The 24828-nt window shown below is 40.8% G+C and overlaps 1 protein-coding gene across 5 annotated transcripts in view; it reads left to right on the forward strand.

The window, feature by feature from the left end:
* MICU2 (mitochondrial calcium uptake 2) overlaps positions 1-24828 on the forward strand; it is a 100115-nt gene that overhangs the window by 24459 nt on the left and 50828 nt on the right. For all 5 annotated transcript variants that reach the window (XM_070409299.1, XM_070409300.1, XM_070409301.1 and 2 more), the window contains exon 2: positions 14728-14872. In XM_070409299.1, coding sequence (XP_070265400.1) covers positions 14728-14872 — 145 coding nt within the window. The remainder of the gene's footprint in view (positions 1-14727; positions 14873-24828) is intronic.

The following is a 24828-nucleotide window of genomic DNA, read 5'->3' on the forward strand; positions in this document are numbered from 1 at the left end:
ATCCTCTTCGGCCTTTCCAGTTGAATAGCTTGGATGTGCTGTCCCCTGCACCACTTTCATCACATATTGCAGAAGGGTGGTACGTGTCTTGAGAATAATCTTAGAAATCAGTCGTGTCCCATCCTTTCTTGTGTCATTTTTTGTATTAGAGAACAGCTCTTAGGTTGAATCCAGCAATAAGGGCATCATGATTCTAACCTCATTTAGGATTTCTGAAAGAGACTATAATTGATGAATCTCCCCTGAGGTCTTCTAGAATTAGTCAAACCTAGAGTACACATAGGGCAGTGGCAAGTAAAGTAGCAAACACAAGTCTTTGTGCATTTCAGTAAAGTTCCCCCCCTGCCTTTCCCCTGTATTTTTGAAATAGATGTTTGATTTGCTCTTTCTCTTCTTGAAGCACAGCAAATTATTCCTATGTTGACTCCTTGGTATTGGTCATATGTGTGGACATTCTTTTCTCTCTTTTATTTTTTATTGGGGGGGGGGGGTGATTTGGAAAAAGTGTGCTTTGGGAAATGCCCACTCTTATGAAGGTGAGAGTAGAGTGGGGGCCACCTAGATAGAGTTGGGAGAGGGGAGGGGTTGGAATAGAAAAAAATCGACATTCTTTTCTCTTAATTGCTTTTTCTGGTGAATTTCTTCTGCCTTCTATCTGTTTTTTGGGTTTTTTTTTAATATATTTTATTGATTTTTTACAGAGAGGATGAGAGAGAGATAGAGAGTTAGAAACATCGATGAGAGAGAAACATCAATCAGCCGCCTCCTGCACACCTCCTACTGGGGATTTGCCCACAACACAGGTACCTGCCCTTGACCGGAATTGAACCTGGGACCCCTCAGTCCGCAGGCCGACGCTCTATCCACTGAGCCAAACCGGTTTCAGCTCTATCTGTTTTTTCTCTAGCACATTGTCCATAGTTTTTCTGCAGTGTCCACTCTAATCTTTACTGTTTCTTAAAGTTTTTAAATGTTTTATAATGGTATTTTCCCCCTTTGCTTACTAGGTATACCGGTTAATAATGGCGGATTTTGTAATCAAAGAAAACAGTAATTTCAAGAGAAACATCAAAAGTGCTTTATTCAAAGTAATGTCCATCGCTAGCTACACATTTCCCCCATCTTTCAGGTAATTTGTGGATACCATCCCAATAGAACTTTTCTTATTTTGAGGCAAACCGTTCAGAGACCCAATTTTCCACTTCTTCCTATGTTTTGAAGTGCTGCTCAGAAAGTGCGTGTGCCATCGATTGGAACAAGTGGTAATCTGAAGGAGCAAGGTCCGGTGAATACGGCGAGTGGGTTAATACTTCCCAGGCAAGATCTTTTAACGTGTCTTTAACTGGTTTTGAAGTGTGTGATGGTGCGTCATCATGGAACAGAATTACTTTGCCATGTCTTCTGGCCCATTCTGGTCGTTTCACGATCAAAGCGTGGTTCAAATTGATTATTTGTTGTCGGTAGCGATCAGTATTAACAGGTTCACCTGGTTTTAGAAGCTCATGATACACCACACCTTCCTGATCCCACCAAACGCAGAGCATTGTCTTCTTTCCAAAGCAATTTGGCCTTACAGTCGATGTTGATTGGTTAACTCATTTTGTGCGTTTGGGATTCTCAAAATAAATCCACTTTTCATCACCAGTCACAATTCAATGCAAAAAATACTTTCTTTCCTTTTTCTTTCGTGCCGTTGAAGCAACATTTTACTGATGACTTCTCAGTTTCCCATTTGTCTTTCATTAAGTTGATGTGCCACGTATTTTCCTTCTTTTAAAATCTTTCCCATTGCTTGTAAACGATCGGAAATCATTTGCTGAGCAACATTTAATCTTTCTGCAAGTTTTGACTTTGACATGCATCTTCATCCAATAACGCTTGTAATTGTTGGTCTTCAAACTTCTTCGGTTGTCCTGGACATTCTTTGTCTTGCACATTAAAATCATCATTTTTAAAGCATTTAAACCGGCGTTCACAGGTATCTTGAGATAGAGCATGTTCACCATAAGCTTCCCGAGATGTACGATAACTTTTTGTTCAAAATAAAGTACTAAATTAAAACTTCCCGCAAATGCTCTTATTTTGGCACGAAATTCAACATTTTTAAGTGTAAAAATATCTATGATGTTAACACCTTCAGCAAATTTGACATATGACAGTGGTTCTCAACCTTCTGGCCCTTTAAATGTAGTTCCTCATGTTGTGATCCAACCATAAAATTATTTTCGTTGCTACTTCATAACTGTAATGTTGCTACTGTTATGAATCATAATGTAAATATCTGATATGCAGGATGGTCTTAGGCGACCCCTGTGAAAGGGTCGTTTGACCGCCAAAGGGATCGAAACCCACAGGTTGAGAACTGCTGACGTATGAAGGGGTTTTTGTTTGTTTTTTTTTGTTGTTGTTTGCTTTTTAATTTAATTTTATTGCTTAAATTATTACAAAGAGTATTACACACGTCTCCTTTTTTTGCCCCCCTTGACATTCCCCCGTCCTCCCCTCCTTCTCCCCGTGTTGGGGTCCAACCCCAGCAGGTCCAGGGGTCCCCAAAGGTGTGGACAGAGTCGGCGAAGAAGGAATGACACAGAGGCTGGGTTCAGTTGATCATCATAGTCGGGTTCTCTTGTCAGGGTCTCCCGCCATGTTCTGTCTAGGTTCTCCAGCCAGGTTCTATAGCCAGGTTCTGTCCAGGATCTTTTGCCATGTTCTCTCCCTAGGTTCTCCCTCTAGGTTCTGTCTCTAGGTTCTGTCCAAGTTCTCTTGCTAGGTTCTGTTTCTAGGTTCTGTGTTCTGCTGTCTTGTTACATCTGTATTTATACCAGTTGATTTTAATCCTATCAATTTCTATTCCAAAGGTTAGGGCGTTTCTTATCTCCATTCCAGGGAGTAAAAGATTATGTAGCTTAAGCGTGATTGTTCGTAGTTAAAGTGATTAACTACCCACCTGGCACTTAGTTAAGGGGTTTCACTCCCTCCCTAACTTCAGGGGAAAATCCCCACCTGGGGAAACAACCTTTCTCGGAGAGGTGACCTTGGCCAAAACACATAGTGCTAAGGGGAGCAAACACATTAAGAACAGTATGCTATATATGCCAGGTCCCTTGAAACACATGCTGTGCAGATGTTTCTTCCCTGCAGCGACTGTGTCAAGCAGCAAGGATGGACTGGCTCCCGGCATCCCCGGTGTCTTGTGTCCACTGGTTATGCCCACATGTATGCACACAAGTCCTTCGGTTGATCTCTTGCCAACCCCCCCGCCCTGGCCCCTCAACCCTCCCCGGCCTTCCCGCTATAATTTGACAGTCTGTTTGATGCTGCTCTGCCTCTGTATCTATTTTTGTTCATCAGTTTATAATGGTCTTTATTATCCATAAATGAGTGAGATCATGTGGTATTTTTCTTTCATTGACTGGCTTATTTCACTTAGCATAATGCTCTCCAGTTCCATCCATGCTGTTGCAAATGGTAAGAGTTCCTTCTTTTTTACAGCAGCATAGTACATAGTGTAGATGTACCACAGTTTTGTAATCCATTCATCGGCTGATGGGCACTTAGGCTGTTTCCAAATCTTAGCTATGGTAAATTATGCTGCTATGAACATAGGGATGCATATATCCTTTCTGATTGGTGTTTCTGGTTTCTTTGGATATATTCCTAGAAGTGGGATCTCAGGGCCAAATGGGAGTTCCATTTTTAGTTTTTTGAGGAAACTCCATACTGTCTTCCATAGTGGCTGCACCAGTCTGTATTCCCACCAGCAGTGCAGGAGGGTTCCTTTTTCTCCGCATCCTTTCCAGCACTTGTCATTTGTTGATTTGTTGATGATAGCCATTCTGACAGGTGTGAGATGGTACCTCATTGTTCTTTTGATTTGCATTTCTCGGATGATTAGTGACTTTGAGCATGTTTTCATATGTCTCTTGGCTTTCTGAATGTCCTCTTTTGAAAAGTGTCTATTTAGGTCCTTTGCCCATTTTTGGATTGGATTTTTTATCTTCCTTTTGTTAAGTTGTATGAGTTCCCTATAAATGTTGGAGATGAAACCCTTATTGGAGATAACATTGGCAAATATGTTCTCCCATGCAGTGGGCTTTCTAGTTGTTTTGTTGATGGTTTCTTTTGCTGTGCAGAAGCTTTTTATTTTGATGTAGTCCCATTTGTTTATTTTCTCTTTAGTTTCCAATGCTTTAGGAGCTGTATCGGTGAAGAAATTGCTTCGGCATATGTCTGAGATTTTGTTGCCTTTGGATTCCTCTAGTATTTTTATGGTTTCCCATCTTACATTTAAGTCCTTTATCCATTTTGAGTTTATTTTTGTGTATGCTGTAAGTTGGTGGTCTAGTTTCATTTTTTTGCATGTATCTATCCAATTTTCCCAACACCATTTATTGAAGAAACTGTCTTGACTCCATTGTATGTTCTTGCCTCCTTTGTCAAATATTAATTGAGCATATTGGTTCAGGTCGATTTCTGGGTTCTCTATTCTATTCCATTGATCTATATGTCTGTTCTTGTGCCAGTACCAGGCAGTTTTGAGAACAGTGGCTTTGTAATACAGCTTGATATATGGTATTGAGATCCCACCTACTTTGTTCTTCTTTCTCAGGATCACTGCAGCTATTCGGGGTCATTTTTTATTCCAGATGAATTTTTGGAGAGTTCGTTCTAGGTCTGTGAAATATGCCGTTGGTATTTTAATGGGGAGTGGGTTGAATTTATAGATTGCTTTGGGTAGTGTGGACATTTTGATGATGTTGATTCAACCAATCCATGAACATGGTATGTTCTTCCATCTGTTTATGTCTTCCTCTATCTCTTTTTTCAATGTCCTGTAGTTTTCTGAGTAGAGGTCTTTTACCTCTATAGTTAAGTTTATTCCTAGGTATCTTAATTTTTTTGGTGTGATGGTAAATGGGGTTGCTTTTTTAGTCTCTCTTTCTGTAAGTTCACTGTTGGTATATAGAAATGCCATAGATTTCTTGGCGTTAATTTTGTATCCTGCTACATTGCCGAATTCATTTATTAAGTCTAATAGTTTTTTGATGGAGTCTTCAGGGTTTTTTATGTACAATATCATGTCATCTTCGAATAAGGACAGTTTTACTTCTTCTTTTCCAATTTGGATGCCTTTTATTTCTTCTTCTTGTCTAATTGCTAATGGCTAATACTTCCAGTTCTATGTTGAACAGGAGTGGTGAGAGTGGGCATCCCTGTCTTGTTCCTATTCTTAAGGGAAATGGTTTTTAGTTTTTGCCCATTGAGTATGATGTTAGCTGTGGGTTTGGCATATATGGCTTTTATTATGTTGAGGTATGATCCTTCTATTCCCACCTTGCTGAGAGTTTTTATCAAAAATGGGTGTTGGATTTTGTCAAATGCTTTTTCTGCATCAATTGATATGACTATGTGGTTTTTTTCTCTCAATTTGTTTATGTGATGTATCTCGTTTATTGATTTGCAGATATTGTACCATCCTTGCATCCCTGGGATAAATCCTACTTGGTCATGGTGTATGATCTTTCTGATGTACTGCTGGATCCGATTTGCTAAGATTTTGTTGAGGATTTTGGCATCTATGTTCATGAGGGATATTGACCTGTAATTCTCTTTCATTGTGTTGTCTTTATCTGGTTTTGGTATTAGGGTGATGCTGGCTTCATAGAATGAGCTTGTAAGTATTCCTTCCTCTTGAAGTTTTTGAAATAGTCTGGGGAGGATAGGTTTTAGTTCTTCCTTGAATGTTTGGTAAAACTCCCCTGTGAAGCTGTCTGGCCCCGGGCTTTTGTTTGCTGGAAGCTTTTTGATTACTCCTTCAATTTCTTCCATAGTTATTGGCCTATTGAGATTTTTAGATTCTTCCTGATTGAGTTTTGGAATGTTGTATTTTTCTAGGAATATGTCCATTTCCTCCAGGTTTTCTAGTTTGTTGGAGTAGAGTTCCTGTCAGTACAACAAAATAGCATACATATCAAATCGCATATATATATATATCTCAACATATGTGTAACTCCATCTATTGAAAAAAATCCGCATTATTAACTGGTACACCTAGTGTTTAGCTCAGCCAACTCCCTTGTCAAATAGTTCTGTCCTCTTGCACTTTATCTTCACTCTGATATTATAAAGGCCATCACCTTTTATATGTTGTGTTTTGTTTTCTGTTTCAGAATGTGATTTTTATTGTTAACTAGAGGCCCGGTGCACAGATTCATGCATCAGTGGGGTCCCTCAGCCTGGCCTGTGCCCTCTCGCAATCCGGGACCCCTTGGGAGGTGTAGTAGTGTGTGAAGCAGCAGGCGGCCGGGGAGGAGCGTGAGCCCCAGACGGGCGCTGCTACTGCTCATCCTGGCCCTGCTGCACTTGCCACTGCTGCTGGCTGCTTGGTAGTCTGGCGCCTGTTGCTCAGCTGGGCAGCAGTCTCACTGTGAGAGCACACTGACCACCAGGGGGCAGCTCCTGAGTGATTTGTTTTAAAACGGAATCATTTTTTTCCCATTAGAAATCATGTAAATTGAATTAATCCATTCCAGACCCCCAAATGATTCCGTGTTTAGCCTGTGATTGTTCTGTGAGCATTTTCACACCTTTAGCAACATCAGCAGACTTGATGGCCTCTTTATTTTTTAAAATTGTGCTAATTCTCGTTTCACCATGTCATAGTCGGTAGCTAGATCAGCCATGCAAACACTGCTACCATACTTTGTAATTAAAGTATTTCTCTGCCCAACCAAGCCATAACTGACTGATGCTGATCCCACCGTTGAGAGAACACAAGTGGGAAAAATGGCAGGTATTGAGCCTGTAGTGAATGCAACATGTGATGGGAGCTTCCAGTTGGCACATTCTGTAATTTTTTCTGCCTGCACTATCCCTGCAGATTGGGAGATATCAATGATAGTATTAGTCCAGCACATATGGAAAAGATACCCCCTCCTCAGTACACTGGACTGCTATTTGCTAGACAGTTGTGTGGTGACCAAGTGTGAACAATGCTCCTTAGAGTTGTTCTGAACAATGAGGTGGTTCAGAATTTCATCCTCTCGTTCCAGTACACAGCAGAAGAAACTGGTTTTCAATCCTATTGTTATTTTAGTTTGGAACAAGTTATCTGTATTCAAAAGGTCCTTCTTAGAATAAGTTTAAAGTAGGAGGTGAGGAGCTTGCATCATCATGGATGTGTGTGTTTTTTGGTTTTGTGTTTTGTTGGTTTGTGAGACGGACGTTTTTGTTGTTCTTGTTTTTAAGAGAGGGAGGTTTGAAGAATGTTTTCCTACTGCCTTCTCATCAGTTTGTAGGGTTTTTGATGACCCTGTGATTTTAAGAGTTAACTCTTAGGAAGGTACAGTATACTTTTTGGCGGGGGTGGGGGGACCACTAACATAGGGAAAATAACTTCCCAGAATTTTTTTTTTTCAAGACTTGAATATTTATTTATTTTTTTTAATTAAATTTTTATTGTTCAGATTACATTTGTTCCTCTTCCCCCCCCCCCATAACTCCCCTCCTTCCAGTTCCCGCCCCACCCTCCGCCCTCACTCCCCACCCACTGTCCTCATCCATAGGTGCACGCTTCTTGTCCAGTCTCTTCCCGAATCTCCCATTCCCCTTTCCCCCCCAAGAATAGTCAGTCCATTCCCTTTCTATGTCCCTGATTCATTATAATCACCAGTTCATTCTGTACGTCAGATTATTTATTCACTTGATTCTTAGATTCACTTGTTGATAGATGCATGTTTGTTGTTCATAATTTGTATCTTTACCTTTTTCTTCTTCCTCTTCTTAAAGGATACCTTTCAGTATTTCGTATAATACTGGTTTAGTGGTGATGAACTCCTTTAGCTTTTCCTTATCTGTGAAGCTCTTTATCTGACCTTCAATTCTGAATGATAGCTTTGCTGGATAAAGTAATCTTGGTTGTAGGTTCTTGGTATTCAGCACTTTGAATATTTCTTGCCATTCCCTTCTGGCCTGCAAAGTTTCTGTTGAGAAATCAGCTGACAGTCGTATGGGTATTCCCTTGTAGGTAATTGAGTCTCTTTCTCTTGCTGCTTTTAAGATTCTCTCTTTGTCTTTTGCTCTTGGCATTTTAATGATGATGTGTCTTGGTGTGGTCCTCTTTGGATTCCTTTTGTTTGGGGTTCTCTTCGCTTCTTGGACCTGTAAGTCCATTTCTTTCACCAGGTGGGGGAAGTTTTCTGCCATTATTTCTTCAAATAGGTTTTCAATATCTTGCTGTCTCTCAACTTTTGGCACTCCTATAATTCTGATATTAGTCCGCTTGAAGCTGTCCCAGAGGCTCCTTACACTATCTTCACACTTTCGGATTCTTTTTTCATTTTGCTTTTCCAGTTGGGTGTTTTTTGCTTCTTCGAATTTCAAATCTTTGGTTTGATTCTTGTGCTCCTCTGGTCTGCTATTGGGTATAATATTCTTTATTTCAGTCTGTGTATGCTTACTTTCTAATTTCTTTATCATAGCATCGAGGGTCTCATTAGTTTTCGTGAGGCTCTGCTCAAGTTTATTGCAAGCCCTCAAAATTGCGATTTTTAGCTCCATATCCTCCATTTCTGTCATGTTTTTTTGTCTCCGCATCTTTTATGCTTTCTTGGTGCACCCCCTTGTGGTCTTTGTGCTCAGTCTTGTTCTAGTTAAGCCTTAATTGTTGTAGTTAATACTAGAGGGATTTGACCACCAGGTTGACTGGCTGTGGGAATCAGCTGTGTGGAAAACTTCTGTCCTCTGGGGAGGTGCTAATCTAGCCTTTGCCTGAGGCGATTGGCAAATGGCTCTGCGCAGGGCTTGGGCGGGGCAGGATCAACAGGGCGGGGGGAGGGAGCAGCTATGGCTGCTCTCAGTCCGTCCCCAGGGGCTCTGCCTCTCTGTCCCAGCAACCGCTGCAAACCTCGGAGGGACCGTAGCCAGACAGTCCCGCTTCTCCCGTTTGAGTCTGGGTCCCTAGAGTCTCGCCCGGATCTGTAGCCCAGAGTCTGAGACTCCCTCCTGATTGAAAACGACAACCACGCCCTCAGCCACCAGCCCGCTTTGCGCGCGCACCACCGCACCACCGTACCTTTAAATTTTCCACACTGCGCCTCCTCTGAGCCTCGGAATGCTGTTGTTTTTCCTTCTAGTTGAAGAGTCTCTCCTCAGCCAGCCTTCCTGTGGTTCTGGTTGATGTCCATTCCGTCTTTTAGTTGTATTTTTGAAGTGGTTGTTTGCGGCAGCAGTCTCCGGTGTTTACCTCTGCCGCCATCTTCGATTCTCCCCCCCAGATTTTATTTTAAAATGGATTTTATAGGGGGATAAAGACACATTTTTAACACTACGGTGTCGGGTGAATTTCCCGCCAAAATATAAGATGGCGCGGGCAATTATTTAGGTTTCCCGCGCAAAAGCAGAGTTAGTTTAAAATGCCTATATCTTTTGAAGTATGGGTTCAATTGAAATGAAATTTTCGGTTTCTTGTGTAAAAAATGAAAATTTATTCAATCACAGACATTTTTTTATCATTTTTTTTTTTTTTTTTTTTTTTTTGAAGATTGATAGCTCTTACATGGGACTAGACATTTTACTTATTGGATTTAGATTCTTTAAGAGTGTGTCCAAAAAATTCACTGCATTGCATGTTTTCAGGGTCAAGAGAACAACCAGCTTCACTGATAAATGTAAAGGAACAATGAAATTTTTTTTAAAAGCTACTTTCTTTTTTTTAATATTTTTTTTAATTTTGTTTTATTGCTTAAAGTATTACAAAGAGTATTATACATGTCTCCTTTTTTTCCCTTTCTTGACATTCCTCTGGTTTCCCCTATCCCCCAGTGTCTTATTTTCATATGTTTGTTTTTTTTTTTTGTTTTTTTTTAAATCTTTATTGTTCAGATTATTACATTTGTTCCTCTTTTTTCCCCCCATAACTCCCCTCCTTCCAGCTCCCACCCCACCCTCCACCCTCACTCCCCACCCACTGAGTTCATCCATAGGTGCATGATTTTTGTCCAGTCACTTCCCGCATCTCCCACACCCCTTTTCCCCCAAGAATAGTCAGTCCATTCCCTTTCTATGTCCCTGATTCATTATAGTCACCAGTTCATTCTGTACATCAGGTTATTTATTCACTTGATTCTTAGATTCATTTGTTGATAGATGCATATTTGTTGTTCATAATTTGTATCTTTACCTTTTTCTTCTTCTTCCTCTTCTTAAAGGATACCTTTCAGCATTTCATATAATACTGGTTTGGCGGTGATGAACTCCTTTAGTTTTTCCTTATCTGTGAAGCTCTTTATCTGACCTTCAATTCTGAATGATAGCTTTGCTGGATAAAGTAATCTTGGTTGTAGGTTCTTGGTATTCAGCACTTTGAATATTTCTTGCCATTCCCTTCTGGCCTGCAAAGTTTCTGTTCAGAAATCAGCTGACAGTCGTATGGGTATTCCCTTGTAGGTAATTGAGCCTCTTTCTCTTGCTGCTTTTAAGATTTTCTCTTTGTCTTTTGCTCTTGGCATTTTAATGATGATGTGTCTTGGTGTGGTCCTCTTTGGATTCCTTTTGTTTGGGGTTCTCTTCGCTTCTTGGACCTGTAAGTCCATTTCTTTCACTAGGTGGGGGAAGTTTTCTGCCATTATTTCTTGAAATAGGTTTTCAATATCTTGCTGTCTCTCATCTTCTGGGACTCCAATGACTCTGATATTAGACCGCTTAAAGCTGTCCCAGAGGCTCCTTACGCTGTCTTCACACTTTTGGATTCTTTTTTCATTATGCTTTTCCAATTGGGTGTTTTTTGTCGAATCTTTGGTTTGATTCTTGCACTCCTCTGGTCTGCTATTGGGTATAATATTCTTTATTTCAGTCCGTATATGCTTACTTTCTAATTTCTTTATCGTAGCATCGAGAGTCTCATTAGTTTTCATGAGGCTCTGCACAAATTTATGGCAAGCCCTCAAAATTGCGATTCTTAGCTCCATATCCTCCATTTCTGTCATGTTTTTTTGTCTCCGCATCTTTTATGCTTTCTTGGTGCACCCCCTTGTGGTCTCTGTGCGCAGTCTTGTTCTAGCGAAGCCTTAATTCTTTTTATCTATTCAGTACATAAATAATTTGATATATATAAACTAAATACGAAAAACCCAAAAAATACTTATTACCTAAAAATATACACATATTTTTAAAGTTTAAAATAAAATTTTCATAATAAATCAAAACAAATAGAAATTAATAGTTTTTTAGCGTATGATATTTTTCAAAACACTTGTACTCGCATTTTCAAGATCGCTATCACAAGAATAATTGGACAACTTGTCTGCACAAAACTCATCATCACTATAGTCTGAATGCTGCGACATTCTAGGTTAAAGCAAATAAAAATAATACTAACTGAAAATAGCGGTACTCCGATAGATATCTGATATAAAAAAATAATTATTATGCGAACACTTTGCGGAACGATTTTATTTTATTTGGTTAAAAAATTCTATATGAATGTCTTTATCACAATATATTTAAATATTTAAACACGTAATAATATTCACAAAACTCAAAACTAAAGACGTCCGGACACAAGAAGTATTTGTCAATAACTATTCTCTTTGCATGGTGAGATATCCAGGGATATCGGTTATAAAATGAGAAAACAATACATTGGTACCCTAACGGTATTGTACTCGACCAGCGCCATAAAGTGTTCTCTACTTACAAGGGATTTTTATGATACCTATTACCCCAATGGGTATGAAACGGTTCGCATACGCAGGTAGGTATCTTTGTGAACGGCAAACAAACAAATATTTGGTAATACGCAGTTACAATCGGCCCGAGTTAAGACGGCTCCCGCAATTCACGCGAGCCGACTTAACTCGTTTCCCGCAATCCAAGTGTTAATACCTTAATCAATAAAAAATAAATAAAAAATAAAATAAAAAATAAAATAAATGGATTTTATAGATTGAGAGTAAAAACCAAAAATCCAAAGGGGGAAAAAAGAAGAAAACTTAATTTACGCAACAGATCCTATAATACCTGGAGAGTCCAACTTTCTCCAGTGCTGATATTCTCTAAATAGCCTTGAAACAACCCTTGGTCCTTACAAGGGTTTTAGATATGAATACCAACATTTATAATGAAATTTATACCCTAAATAAATTGCTCAAAATTATAGTTTGTCTTATGATGCTTTTTATTTTTGGAAGGAATTGATTTAGCCCTGGGAGATAATAGTCATGTTTCTCCTTACATCCTGAAATACCCAAACCTATGTGTTAGCATGCTGAATTAATATTTGTATACGTGCTTTTCCTGTAATTGAACTTAAGTTTTTGTAAAAGTGTATGATAACAATATTGGAAGGAAGAAAAGATTTGTATCCTGTGGTCCAATTTTATTTGACGTGTAAAAACTCTATCCATTGAGCCAAATGGGCTAGGGGTGTAAAGGCATTTTTTTAACCAGTCATGAACAGCTTAGATATTAGGAAGTATAAAAGCCAACATTTGTTTAAGGATTTGGAAATATACTGCATTTCTGTACAGATTACTTACTTTTGTTAATCTCTTAATAGACTATAAACATTTGTATAATAAATCTCTGGCTAATAATGTTTATGCCCATGTTCAACTTCTTCCAGTTCTTCTAAAATATCATGCTCGCCTTGCTTGTGTAGTCTAGCTATTGAGTGTTGACCCAGGAACTGAGGTTGCTCTGTGTGCAGGAGGCAGCCAATTGATGATGTTCCTCTCTCATTGATGTTTCTATCTCTCTATCCCTCTCCCTTCCTCTCTCTCTAAAAATCAAACATTTTTAAAAAATAAAATATCGTGCTCTCTCTCTCTAGGACTTTGCCAGTGCTATGGTATTTACTGAGAAGACTCTTACCCATCCTGCTTCCCTATCCCATCATATACTTTCTATAAACTTACTAACAAAGCACTTAGGACATTCTAGTAGGAATTAATGTTCATCTTGTTTATTGCTGTTTTCTTTTAGATACTTTATATAGATTTATTAAATAAAATGATAATGTATCTGCCTCATGAATAAAATGTTTAGGAAGTATTAATAAAATTTAGTTTTCTGATTACTTGTATGAGTATAGACTCGTATAATTAAAACATGCCCCTCAAGTGATTTTTATTAGTAATTTAAGGGGAAAGAAAAGGAAAGACGTGAATAGATAAGTTCTAAGGGTACAGATCATTGTAGTATTACTGAGTGTTCCATATATGTTAGTATTCTGTTAGGCACTGCACGAAACACAAAAGAGGTATAAATCTAGCTGCTCAAAGAAGTCATTATCAAATCATGAGAAAGAATTGAGATTAGCCAAAAAGGGACTTTGAATCTGGAGGGGTTTGAGCAACTGAAATTTATGTTTCCCCATTTCATTTCTAATCAGCATTCATTGACCATCACCTGTGTGTCATGTTGAATAATCGATCAGTAGTGCGTGTGAAAGGGGAGTGGTGTGTCCAAGGAAGGATGTTGTCCAAGTTAGGGCAGCACCTTAAGGAAAACTATCTAGAGTGAGAGTATAATGTTGAATTTCACAGATAATACTCACATTCTTCTTTTTTTTTTTAATCCTCACCCGAGGACATGCTCATTGATTTTTGTTTTGAAAGAGAGAGAAAGACATCAATTGGTTGCCTTTCCATAAACACCCCAACTGGGAATCGAACCTGCAACCTAGGTATGTGCCCTGACCGGGAATCGAACCAGTGACCTCTTGGTTCATGGGTCAGTGCTCAACCACTGAGCCATGCCGGCCAGGCTGACACCTGCTCTTTTATCCTGACTCTGCCATTTACTTTGTAGCTTTTGTATCTAATGTGGTATCTATTGTCCAGTCATTGGGATGATTAATTAAATAATCTGTGCGAAGTACTTAATTAGTACAGTGCGTCACACATTGTAAGTGCTCAATGAAAGGTTAGCAATAAATATTTCAGTATTGTCTCTATCAGCATTTGGGTCAAGATCTAGGTTCCTTTGCAAAGACTACAGACTCCTACACTAACAATATTTGACCCATTCTTGTTCTTTTAGCACTTCCCACCCACAATGTAAATATATTTCTCAAAACAGTTATTTACCAGATATACCATAGTTTATCTTTATGGAAACACAACTTGACGTGATCTGTTGCCTACCTATCTGATCTGATCTTCTGCCACACTGTTCCTTGAACACACCAAGTTTATTCCTGTCTTTACCTCTTGCTTAGTATGCTCTTCTTCCTGAGAGCCCCATATCTCAGTAGCTATACCTCATTCAGTCTCCTTACTGTCACCTCTTTTTAAGAAATATTTACATTTCTTTATTGATTTCAGAGAGGAAGGGAGAGGGAGAGAGAGATAGAAACATCAATGATGTGAGAGAATCATTGATTGACTGCCTCCTGCATGCCCCCTACTGGGGATCAAGCCCACAACCCTGGCATGTGCCCTTGGCCGGAATCAAACCTGGGACCCTTCAGTCTGCAGGCCGACGCTGTATCCACTAAGCCAAACTGGCCAGGGCGCTGTCACCTCTTTAAAAAGGCCTTCCCTGACAACCCTGTCTAAAACATTACTCCTTATCAGTTTCTTATCCTGATTTGCATTTCTTCTTGGCTCTTCTCACCCTCTCACATTATTTTACACATTTATTCATTAGCTGTAAGATTATTCTAGAAGGAGTTAAGTTGGGGAATAATACTGAAAGAAGTCTTACATTGCCTTTTTTTTATTTTAGAAAAATGGTGACTGTGGAAAGATGATAAAGAAGTTGTCTCTTCGTAAACAGCGCTTCATGCAATTTTCTTCACTGGAACACGAAGGAGAATATTACATGACACCACGAGACTTCCTCTTTTCAGTAATGTTTGAGCACATGGAACGTGAGTTGCTTTTACAAATTTTATTTTATTTTTTTAGTTTAGAAAAACAAATATTGGGGCTGAAAAACCTCTATTTTCCAAATTATTGATAGTTTTTTTTCGTTTTAATTGTCATCAATCTTTGGGCAAAATGCATTTACTTATTGTTTAGCTGTTTCAATCTTTGTGACACAAGTAGTTAAACTTGTAAACATACGTGTTTATCTAAGAAATTTTTTTGTATATGGGTTTCTCTAAAGAGAAAGAGGAAAAAAAAACAAAAAAAACAAAAAAAAAAAAAAAAAAAAAAAAAAAAGAGAAAGAGGAAAAATAGTTAAGATTTTTTAATGTCACTAGATGAATTACTAATAAAATAATTTTATCCAGCATGTTCATTTTCATTGGTATTAATGTTTTAAATTGGGCAAAAAAAATGAAACTTAGACCAATTAAGAGGTTCATATAATGGAGTTATGATGCCATCAGTTTAAAAAAAATAAAACAACTGAAAAAATCTACACTAATAAAAGAGAAACATGGTAATTAGCGTACGACTGCTACCCTTTTCATTGGCTAATCAGTGAGTATATGCAAATTAACTGTCAGCCAAGATGGCGGCCGGCAGCCAGGCACTGTAGCGAGCATGAGGCTTGCTTGCTGCGGACTCCAACGTTCCCCGCCTGCCGCTGCCGGCCTCTCAGTTGCAACTCTAAGCAACTATGTACTATGTTGCAAATAAGAAGGTAAGCAAAACACCAGAAAACAGCCGGACTGAAACCCAGCCGGACCAAAACTTTGTATCCATGTTTTCAGCAGCGAGGCCTCAGAGATAAAGCTGGCCCAGAATAAAAAAAAAAAAGAAAGAAAGAAAACAAGAAGCGGTTGGGAGCTCCAGTCACTCGCCACCCGGAAAACAGCCCTCAGCCCCTCAGCCAGACTGGCCAGGCACCCCAGTGGGGACCCCCACCCTGACCCAGGACACCCTTCAGGGCAAACCAGCCAGCCCCTACCCATGCACCAGGCCTCTATCCTATATAGTAAAAGGGTAATATGCCTTCCAGCACCGGGATCAGAGGAGCAGCGAGGCTCCCGGCACCGGGATCAGCGTGACAGGGGGGCAGCGCCCAAACCCCCTGATCGCCCTGCGGCTCTGTGTGTGACAGGGGGCGGGGCCACAACCTCCCTATCCGCCCTGCTCTGTGCCTGATAGAAGGGAGCTCCCCAATCCCCTGATCGGCCCTGCTCTGTGTGTGACAGGGTGCGGCGCCCCATCCTCCCCTGCCCCTCCCCGCCGCCACGGGCCCTGCTCTGTGTGTGACAGGGTAGAGCCATAACCTCTCCATTGGCCCTGCCCCGAGTGTGACAGTGGCGGCGCCCCAACCCCCTGATCGGCCCTGCTCTGTGGGTGATAGAGGGTGGCGCCCCAACCCCCCTCCACGGGCCTTGCTCTATGTGTGACAGGGTAGAGCCATAACCTCCCCATTGGCCCTGCCCTGAGTGTGACAGGGTGCAGTGCCCCAACCCGCTGATCCGCCCTGCTCTGTGCATGACAGGGGGTGGCGCCCCCAACTCCCCAATCGGCCCTGGTCTGAGCCTGACCAGGGGCTGCACTTAGGGATTGGGCCTGCCCTCTGCCACCCGGAAGCAGGCCTAAGCCAGCAGGTCGTTATCTCCCGAGGGGTCCCAGCCTGCGAGAGGGCACAGGCCGGGCTGGGGGACCCCCCTCCCCCTGCCCCCGAGTGCACAAATTTTTGTGCACCGGGCCTCTAGTAGAATGATAATCAAAAATCCAAAAGCTATAATTATATGATTTTAGTTCATAAACTGCCAACTCTCAGTTACTTCAAATAATATCAGAAGTTCTTCATTTTATTATCTAAATTAGTCCTTTTTACTTTGCATAGAGTAGATATGGCCCCATCCTCTGGGCTTTATATTGTAGGAATGTTCTATGAAAATTTCTTGGCTTCTGACACTTTTTGAAGTGTGCTAGAAGTACTGCTCTGAAAGAAGCTACATATGGAACAGAAACTGGGTAGGGCAAGGTGCGTGAAGGTCTATTATTATCTAGAGCAGCGGTTCTCAACCTGTGGGTCGTGACCCCTTTGGCAGTCGAACGACCCTTTCACAGGGGTCGCCTAAGACCATCCTGCATATCAGATATTTACATTACGATTCATAACAGTAGCAACATTACAGTTATGAAGTAGCAACGAAAATAGTTTTATGGTTGGGTCACAACATGAGGAACTGTATTTAAAGGGCCAGAAGGTTGAGAACCACTGCTGTAGATTGTTTAGTTAGTTGGAGTAGAGTTGTTCATAGTATTTTTTTACTATCTTTTGTATTTCTGTGGGGTTTGTTGTTATTTTGCCTCTTTCATTTCTAATTTTGTTTATTTGGGTCCTCTCTCTTTGTTTCTTGGTGAGCCTGGCTAGAGGTTCATCAATCTTGTTTATCCTTTCAAAGAACCAGCTCTTGATTTCATTGATCTTTTGTATTGTTTTTGGTCTCTATGTCATTTATTTCTGCTCTGATCTTTATTATCTCCTTTCTTCTGCTCACTCTGGGCTTTTCTTCTTGCTCTCTCATTCTTTAAGTTGTTGAGTTAGATAATTTATTACCAGTTTTTCTTGATTTTTTGTATTTGTTTTTGTTTGTTTTTTCCATAGGCCTATAATGCTATGAACTTCCCTCTCAGGACTGCTTTCACTGTGTACCATAGGTTTTGGATTGTTGTGTTTTCATTGTCATTCGTTTGCAGAATGTTTTTAATTCTTTGATCTTTTTGATAACCTAGTCATTTTTTAATAGCATGCTATTCAGCTTCCAAGTGTTTGAATTTTTTTTATTGTTTTTATTGTAGTTTATTTCTAATATTATGCCATTGTGGTCTGAGAAGATGCTTGATATGATTTCAGTCTTCTTGAATGTGGAGAGATTTTTGCCTGTGACCCAATATGTGGTCTATCTTTGAAAATGTCCCATGTGCACTTGAGAAGAATGTATGTTCTATAGCTTTGGGGTGGAATGGTCTAAAGATGTCAGTTAAGTCCATTTGATATAGTAAGTCATTTAGGATTGCTGTTTCTTTGCTGATTTTTTTGTCTAAAGGATTTATCCAGTGTTGTCAGTGGGATATTAAAGTCCCCTACTATGATTGCATTGCTGTCGATATCTCCCTTGATATCATCCAGAATTTTTTTTTATGTATTTGGGTGTTCCTGCATTGGGTGCATATATGTTTACCAGAGTTATATGCTCTTGTTGTATCGATCCCTTTAGTATTATGAAGTGGCCTGCCTTATCTCTTGTTATGGCCTTCACTCTGAGGTCTATTTTGTCAGATATAAGTATTGCTACCCCAGCTTTTTTTTATTTCCATTTGCCTGAAAGATATTTTTCAATCCCTTCACTTTCAGTCTGTGTGAGTCCCTTGTTCTGAAGTGGGTCTCTTGTAGACAGCATATATATGGGTAATGTTTTTTATACATTCAGCCACTCGAGGTCTTTTGATTGGAGTATTTTTAGACCATTTTCATTTAAAGTTATTATTGATAGATACTTGTTTGTAGTCATTTCTATTTTTGTGCCTGTGTTCTTTCTTACCTTCTTGTTTCTTCTTTTTACAGCATTCCCTTTAGCATTTCTTGCATTGCTGGCTTGGTAGTGATAAACTCCCTTAGGCCTTTTTTTTGTCTGTGAAGCTCCTGATTTCCCCTTTAATTTTGAATGATAGCCTTGTTGGAGAGAGTATTCTTGAATTCAGTCCCTTGCTTTGCCTCACTTTGTATACTTCCTTCCATTTCTTTCTGGCCTGATGTGTTTCTGTTGAGAAATCATTTGATACTCTAGTGAGAGATCCCTTGTAGGTAACTTCCTCTCTCTCCCGTGCAGCCTTTAAGATTCTCTCTTTGTTGTTAACGTTTGCCATTGTAATTACAACGTGTCTTAGTGTGGGGGTTCATCTTGTATGGGACTCTCTGTGCTTGTCTGACTTTTTTCTTCCCCCAGTCAGGGATGTTTTCTGACATTATTTCTTCAAATAGGTTTTCTAACCTTTTCCTCTTCTTGTCGTTCTGGCACCTCTATTATACGTATGTTGCTTCATTTCATGTTGTCTCAAAGCTCCCTCAGGTTCTCTTTCTGTCTTTTGATTTTTTTTCTCCAATTACAGTTCAGATTGGGTGTGTTTTGCTTGCCTGTCTTCTGATTCGCTAATTTGGTCCTCCACTTGTCCTACTCTACTGTTGAAAGCTACCATATTGTTTTTTATTGCAGCTAAAGGGTGTCCAAAAATTCACGCAAGAAGTACTTTTGATAGAAAACACAGGTTTATAATTAAAAATTATAAATTTTTTATTGATTCATAATATACAGTATAGGGTTATGTATGGAATAGCACATTGGGTAAATGGCCTCCATGGCTTTGCTGGCACATACACAAAGCCGTGGTCTTCATTGGTCTTCGCTGTCCCTGCTCCTGGGCCATAATTGGTACTTGGTAATGCTTATCAAATTGAAGGGATTGAAATCAAAGGGCAACAGATATTAGAATCTGATTCAATAAACCAAGTAAAATTAGGCCTTTATTTATTTTTTGTTGTTAATGCTCACGCAAAATTCAAATCTTGCGTGAATTTTGGGACACCCTTTATATCACTCTTTATTTCCTCCTGATTCTTATATAGGTTGTTGATTTTCTCATCAATCCAGTTTATGAAATGTATGACCCTGTTCTGAATTCTTTTTCTGACATATTGCATGCCTATGTTTCATTTAATTCCTTTTGGGGGGGGGTGTCATTCCTCCTTGTCTTTCCTTTGGGGGTTGTTCTTCTGTCTCCCCATTTTTGCTCTCACCAAAGGATCTAGGTGTTGAGTTGCACAGGGCCTGTGGCTGCAGGGTGGCCTTGGTGGCAGGTCACACAGTCATGGACGGTGGCTGCTCCTCAGGCGGTCACGGGTGGCGGCTGCTCCTCGCACGGTTGCGGGGCTGCAGCTGTTTGCACAGTCACAGGGCGGCTGTTCCTCACACAGTCATGGACAGCGGCTGCTCCTTGGGGATGGAGGGTCATGGGGCGCTGCTCCTCATGCGGTTGTGGGCAGTGGTTGCTCCTCTGGCGGTCGCCAGCCACGGCTACTCACACGGCTGCTCTAGCGGTCGCGGAGCTTGAGGCTGCTGCGTTAGGCTAGGCCAGTGGTCTGCAAACTGCGGCTCACGAGCCACATGTGGCTCTTTGGCCCCTTGAGTGTGGCTCTTCCACAAAATACCACGTGCAGGCGCACATGTACAGTGCGATTGAAACTTTGTGGCCCATGTGCAGAAGTCTCTCTGGTCCTGTTTTGTTTGTAAAATGGGATAATAGTTTATTAACCACTAAAAGACAGGGATATGAATAAGAAGACATTCTGGAATCTTTTCTAATTTTTGTTAAATTATTCTTTCAATAGATATTTAAATATTAAGCACCGAACTGCATAAAGGTAAGACAGATATAAGATATCTGCCTCAATAGGATTTTACAATTTAGTTCTTAGCTGTGATACTAGTGTTATGTTATTCAATTAGCTCTTGCCTTTATTGTAGTATTTCACTCACCTAGTTTCTAATTGTATTGGCTCTGCTGCTTGGCATCAAGACTTCCAGCTGTAGAGAAGCAAACATCACCTTTTTTCCTCACTCAGTTTCAAGTAGAAGGATTTTTTTTTTTAACCACAGTTATTCTTTAAAGGGAATACTGTCACCTGAAGATGTCACCTTCTAGACGTCAGTTACTACTACCTAGAACACTTCTTCAGTTGGGAACAAGGATCAATCTCTCTTTAAAAAACTGATGAGATTCCAAAATGGCCGCAGAGTAAGTGGAAGCTACACTGACATGTCCCAGGGACAAATTAGAATTAGAACTAATATACAGAAAAACCATCCTGAATAATCAACTGAAGACTAGCTGGAGAGAACCCTGATAACCAAGAATGGAAAGTGGAGACCGCATAGAGACTGGTAGGAAGTGTGAAGGTGCAAAAGGGCTGGCCAGGCTCCTACAGATAGCAGCTGAAGTTCCAGAGGGATGTCTTTTTTTTTTTTTTTTTTTTTAAATATATTTTATTGATTTTTTTTTTTAAATCTTTATTGTTCAGATTATTACATTTGTTCCTCTTTTTTCCCCCCATAACTCCCCTCCTTCCAGCTCCCACCCCACCCTCCACCCTCACTCCCCACCCACTGTGCTCATCCATAGGTGCATGATTTTTGTCCAGTCACTTCCCGCATCTCCCACACCCCTTTTCCCCCCAAGAATAGTTAGTCCATTCCCTTTCTATGTCCCTGATTCTATTATAATCACCAGTTCATTCTGTACATCAGGTTATTTATTCACTTAATTCTTAGATTCATTTGTTGATAGATGCATATTTGTTGTTCATAATTTGTATCTTTACCTTTTTCTTCTTCTTCCTCTTCTTAAAGGATACCTTTCAGCATTTCATATAATACTGGTTTGGCGGTGGTGAACTCCTTTAGCTTTTCGTTATCTGTGAAGCTCTTTATCTGACCTTCAATTCTGAATGATAGCTTTGCTGGATAAAGTAATCTTGGTTGTAGGTTCTTGGTATTCAGCACTTTGAATATTTCTTGCCATTCCCTTCTGGCCTGCAAAGTTTCTGTTGAGAAATCAGCTGACAGTCGTATGGGTATTCCCTTGTAGGTAATTGAGCCTCTTTCTCTTGCTGCTTTTAAGATTTTCTCTTTGTCTTTTGCTCTTGGCATTTTAATGATGATGTGTCTTGGTGTGGTCCTCTTTGGATTCCTTTTGTTTGGGGTTCTCTGCGCTTCTTGAACCTGTAAGTCCATTTCTTTCTCCAGGTGGGGGAAGTTTTCTGCCATTATTTCTTGAAATAGGTTTTCAATATCTTGCTGTCTCTCATCTTCTGGCACTCCAATGACTCTGATATTAGACCGCTTAAAGCTGTCCCAGAGGCTCCTTACACTATCTTCACACTTTCGGATTCTTTTTTCATTTTGCTTTTCCAGTTGGGTGTTTTTTGTCAAATCTTTGGTTTGATTCTTGAGCTCCTCTGGTCTGCTATTGGGTATAATATTCTTTATTTCAGTCCGTGTATGCTTACTTTCTAATTTCTTTATCGTAGCATCGAGGGCCTCATTAGTTTTCGTGAGGCTCTGCACAAATTTATGGCAAGCCCTCAAAATTGCGATTCTTAGCTCCATATCCTCCATTTCTGTCATGTTTTTTTGTCTCCGCATCTTTTATGCTTTCTTGGTGCACCCCCTTGTGGTCTCTGTGCGCAGTCTTGTTCTAGCCAAGCCTTAATTGTTGTAGTTAACACTAGAGGGATTTGACCACCAGGCCAACTGGCTGTAGGAATCAGCTGTGCAGGAAAACGTCTGTCTTCTGGGGAGGCGCTAATCCAGCCTTTGCCTGAGGCGATTGGCAAATGGCTGTGCGCAGGGCTTGGGCGGGCGGGATCAACAGGGCGGGGGGAGGGAGCCGCTATGGCCGCTCTCAGTTCGTCCCCAGGGGTTCTGCCTCTCTGTCCCAGCAACTGCTGCAAACCTCGGAGGGACCGTAGCCAGACAGTCCCGCTTCTCCCGTTTGAGTCTGGGTCCCTAGAGACTCGCCCGGATCTGTAGCCCAGAGTCTGAGACTCACTCCTGATTGAAAACGACAACCGCACCCTCAGCCGCCAGCCCGCTTTGTGCGCGCACCGCCGCACCACCGTACCTTTAAATTTTCCACACTGCGCCTCCTCTGAGCGTCGGAATGCTGTTGTTTTTGCTTCTAGTTGAAGAGTCTCTCCTCAGCCAGCCTTCCTGTGGTTCTGGTTGATGTCCGTTCCGACTTTTAGTTGTATTTTTGAAGTGGTTGTTTACGGCGGCAATCTCCGGTGTTTACCTATGCCGCCATCTTCGATCTCTCATTTTATTGATTTTTTACAGAAAGGAAGGGAGAGGGATAGAGAGTTAGAAACATCAATGAGAGAGAAACATCGACCAGCTGCCTCCTGCACACCTCCTACTGGGGATGTGCCCGCAACCAAGGTACATGCCCTTGACCGGAATCGAACCTGGGACCCTTCAGTCTGCAGGCCGAAGCTCTATCCACTGAGCCAAACCGGTTTGGCCAGAGGGATGTCTTGACTGTGTTGGGTTCCCACTGAGAACTCTGGAGTCTAAACCCCAAGCTGGGCTGCCTGCCAGCAAGCAACAGCTGGAAATGCAGGCACCGTCATAAAGGGCCAACGCACAAAATCTTGTATGCAGCCATTCACCTTGGGCTTCGGCAGAGGGAGGGCAGAGTGGACTGGAACTGTGTGAGCAGAGGCCAGGGTTGGGGACTCTGGGGTTAGAGCTTGGAAGGCAGAAATCCCGCTTTCCTGTACTGAAACATTCCCTCATACTACACAGGACATCTTTCTCCAGGACCCTAACCATCCAGGCTAGGGGGAGAGCAATTGCCCCACCCTGTTGGAAAATCTCTTGCCACAGGAGGCTAATCAAGACGATAATAATCAGGTTACAGGCAAACATGGGTCTCTGGAGGCTTTGAGTCTTTGTCTGATCTAATTCAGGTGCCGAGGCTAGGAAAAACACACCTTGCTGCACATCTTGGTCCTTTCCAAAAACAACAAGCCCCAATAGAGGGAGCCACAAGCTGTGGATTGCTGATAGCTCCAAACAGGGTACTCAGGACCAGTCACGGTGTCTGATATTGTCCTGCACTAGAGATTAGGAGTTGTAGCAGATCTACCAAATATATAGACACAAGCCCAAACAGGCAGCCAAAATGGGGAGACAAGAAAAAAAACAAAAAACACAAGGCCCAAATGAAAGAATAAGAATTCTCCAGAAGGGCCAAATGAAATGGAAATAAATTTATCAGACATAGAGTTCAGATAATGATGGCAAGGATGCTCAACAGCATGAGAAAAGATATAACTATGAAGAATGATATAGCACTAATAAACAACACAGTGTAAGGAATACACAGCAGATTAGGAGAAGCCCAGGATCAGATCAGTCAAGACAGGAGAGAAAAAATCAAAGAACCAAAAAGAAAAAAAAAATTTAAAAACAGGACAGCTTACAGTAGCTGTGGGACAACATGAAACGTAACAATATTTGCATCATAGGATTACCAGATGGGGACGAAAGTAAGCAAGGAATAGAGAACATGTTTGAAGAAATGGCAGAAAACTTCCCTAACCTAGTAAAGGAAAAAGTCACATGAGTACAGGCGGCACAGAGAGTCCCAAGCAAGAAGAACCCAAAGTGACCCATGCCCAGACATCATAATTAAAATGCCAAAAATTAAAGACAAAGAGAGAATTGTAAATGCAGCAAGAGAAAAACAATTTATTACCTACAAAGGAGCTCCCATAAAGCTGTCAGCTGATTTCTCATCAGAAACCCTACAGGCCAGAAGGGAATGACCTGAAGTATTTAACACTTGGATTGCGGGAAACGAGTTAAGTCGGCTCGCGTGAATTGCGCGTACTCCGAGGGAGCCATCTTAACTCCGTTCATATAGATTTGCGGTGGAGTGTGGGAAACGTGTAAACTCGGGCCGATTGTAACTGCGTATTACCAAATATTTGTTTGTTTGCCGTTCACAAAGATACCTACCTGCGTATGCGAACCGCCATCTTATATTTTGGCGGGAAATTCACCCGACACCGTAGTGTTAAGATAATGAAAAGCAAGGATCTGAAACCAAGATTACTATATCTAGCAAGGCTGTCATTCAAAATAGATGGTGAATTAACGAGCTTCCCAGGAAAAAAATAAGACTGAAGGAGTTTATCACCAACAAACCAGCACTGAAAGAAATGTTAAAAAAAAAAACTATATGCCAACAAGCTAGACAATGTGGATGAAATGGATGAATTCCTAGAAAAATACAATCTTCCAAAATTGAATCAAGAAGAATCGCCGAAACCGGTTTGGCTCAGTGGATA

This window comes from Myotis yumanensis, unplaced genomic scaffold (genome assembly GCF_028538775.1).
Source record: "Myotis yumanensis isolate MYYU_CA2020_CCGP unplaced genomic scaffold, mMyoYum1.0.hap1 SCAF_3, whole genome shotgun sequence".
Lineage (NCBI taxonomy): Eukaryota > Metazoa > Chordata > Mammalia > Chiroptera > Vespertilionidae > Myotis > Myotis yumanensis.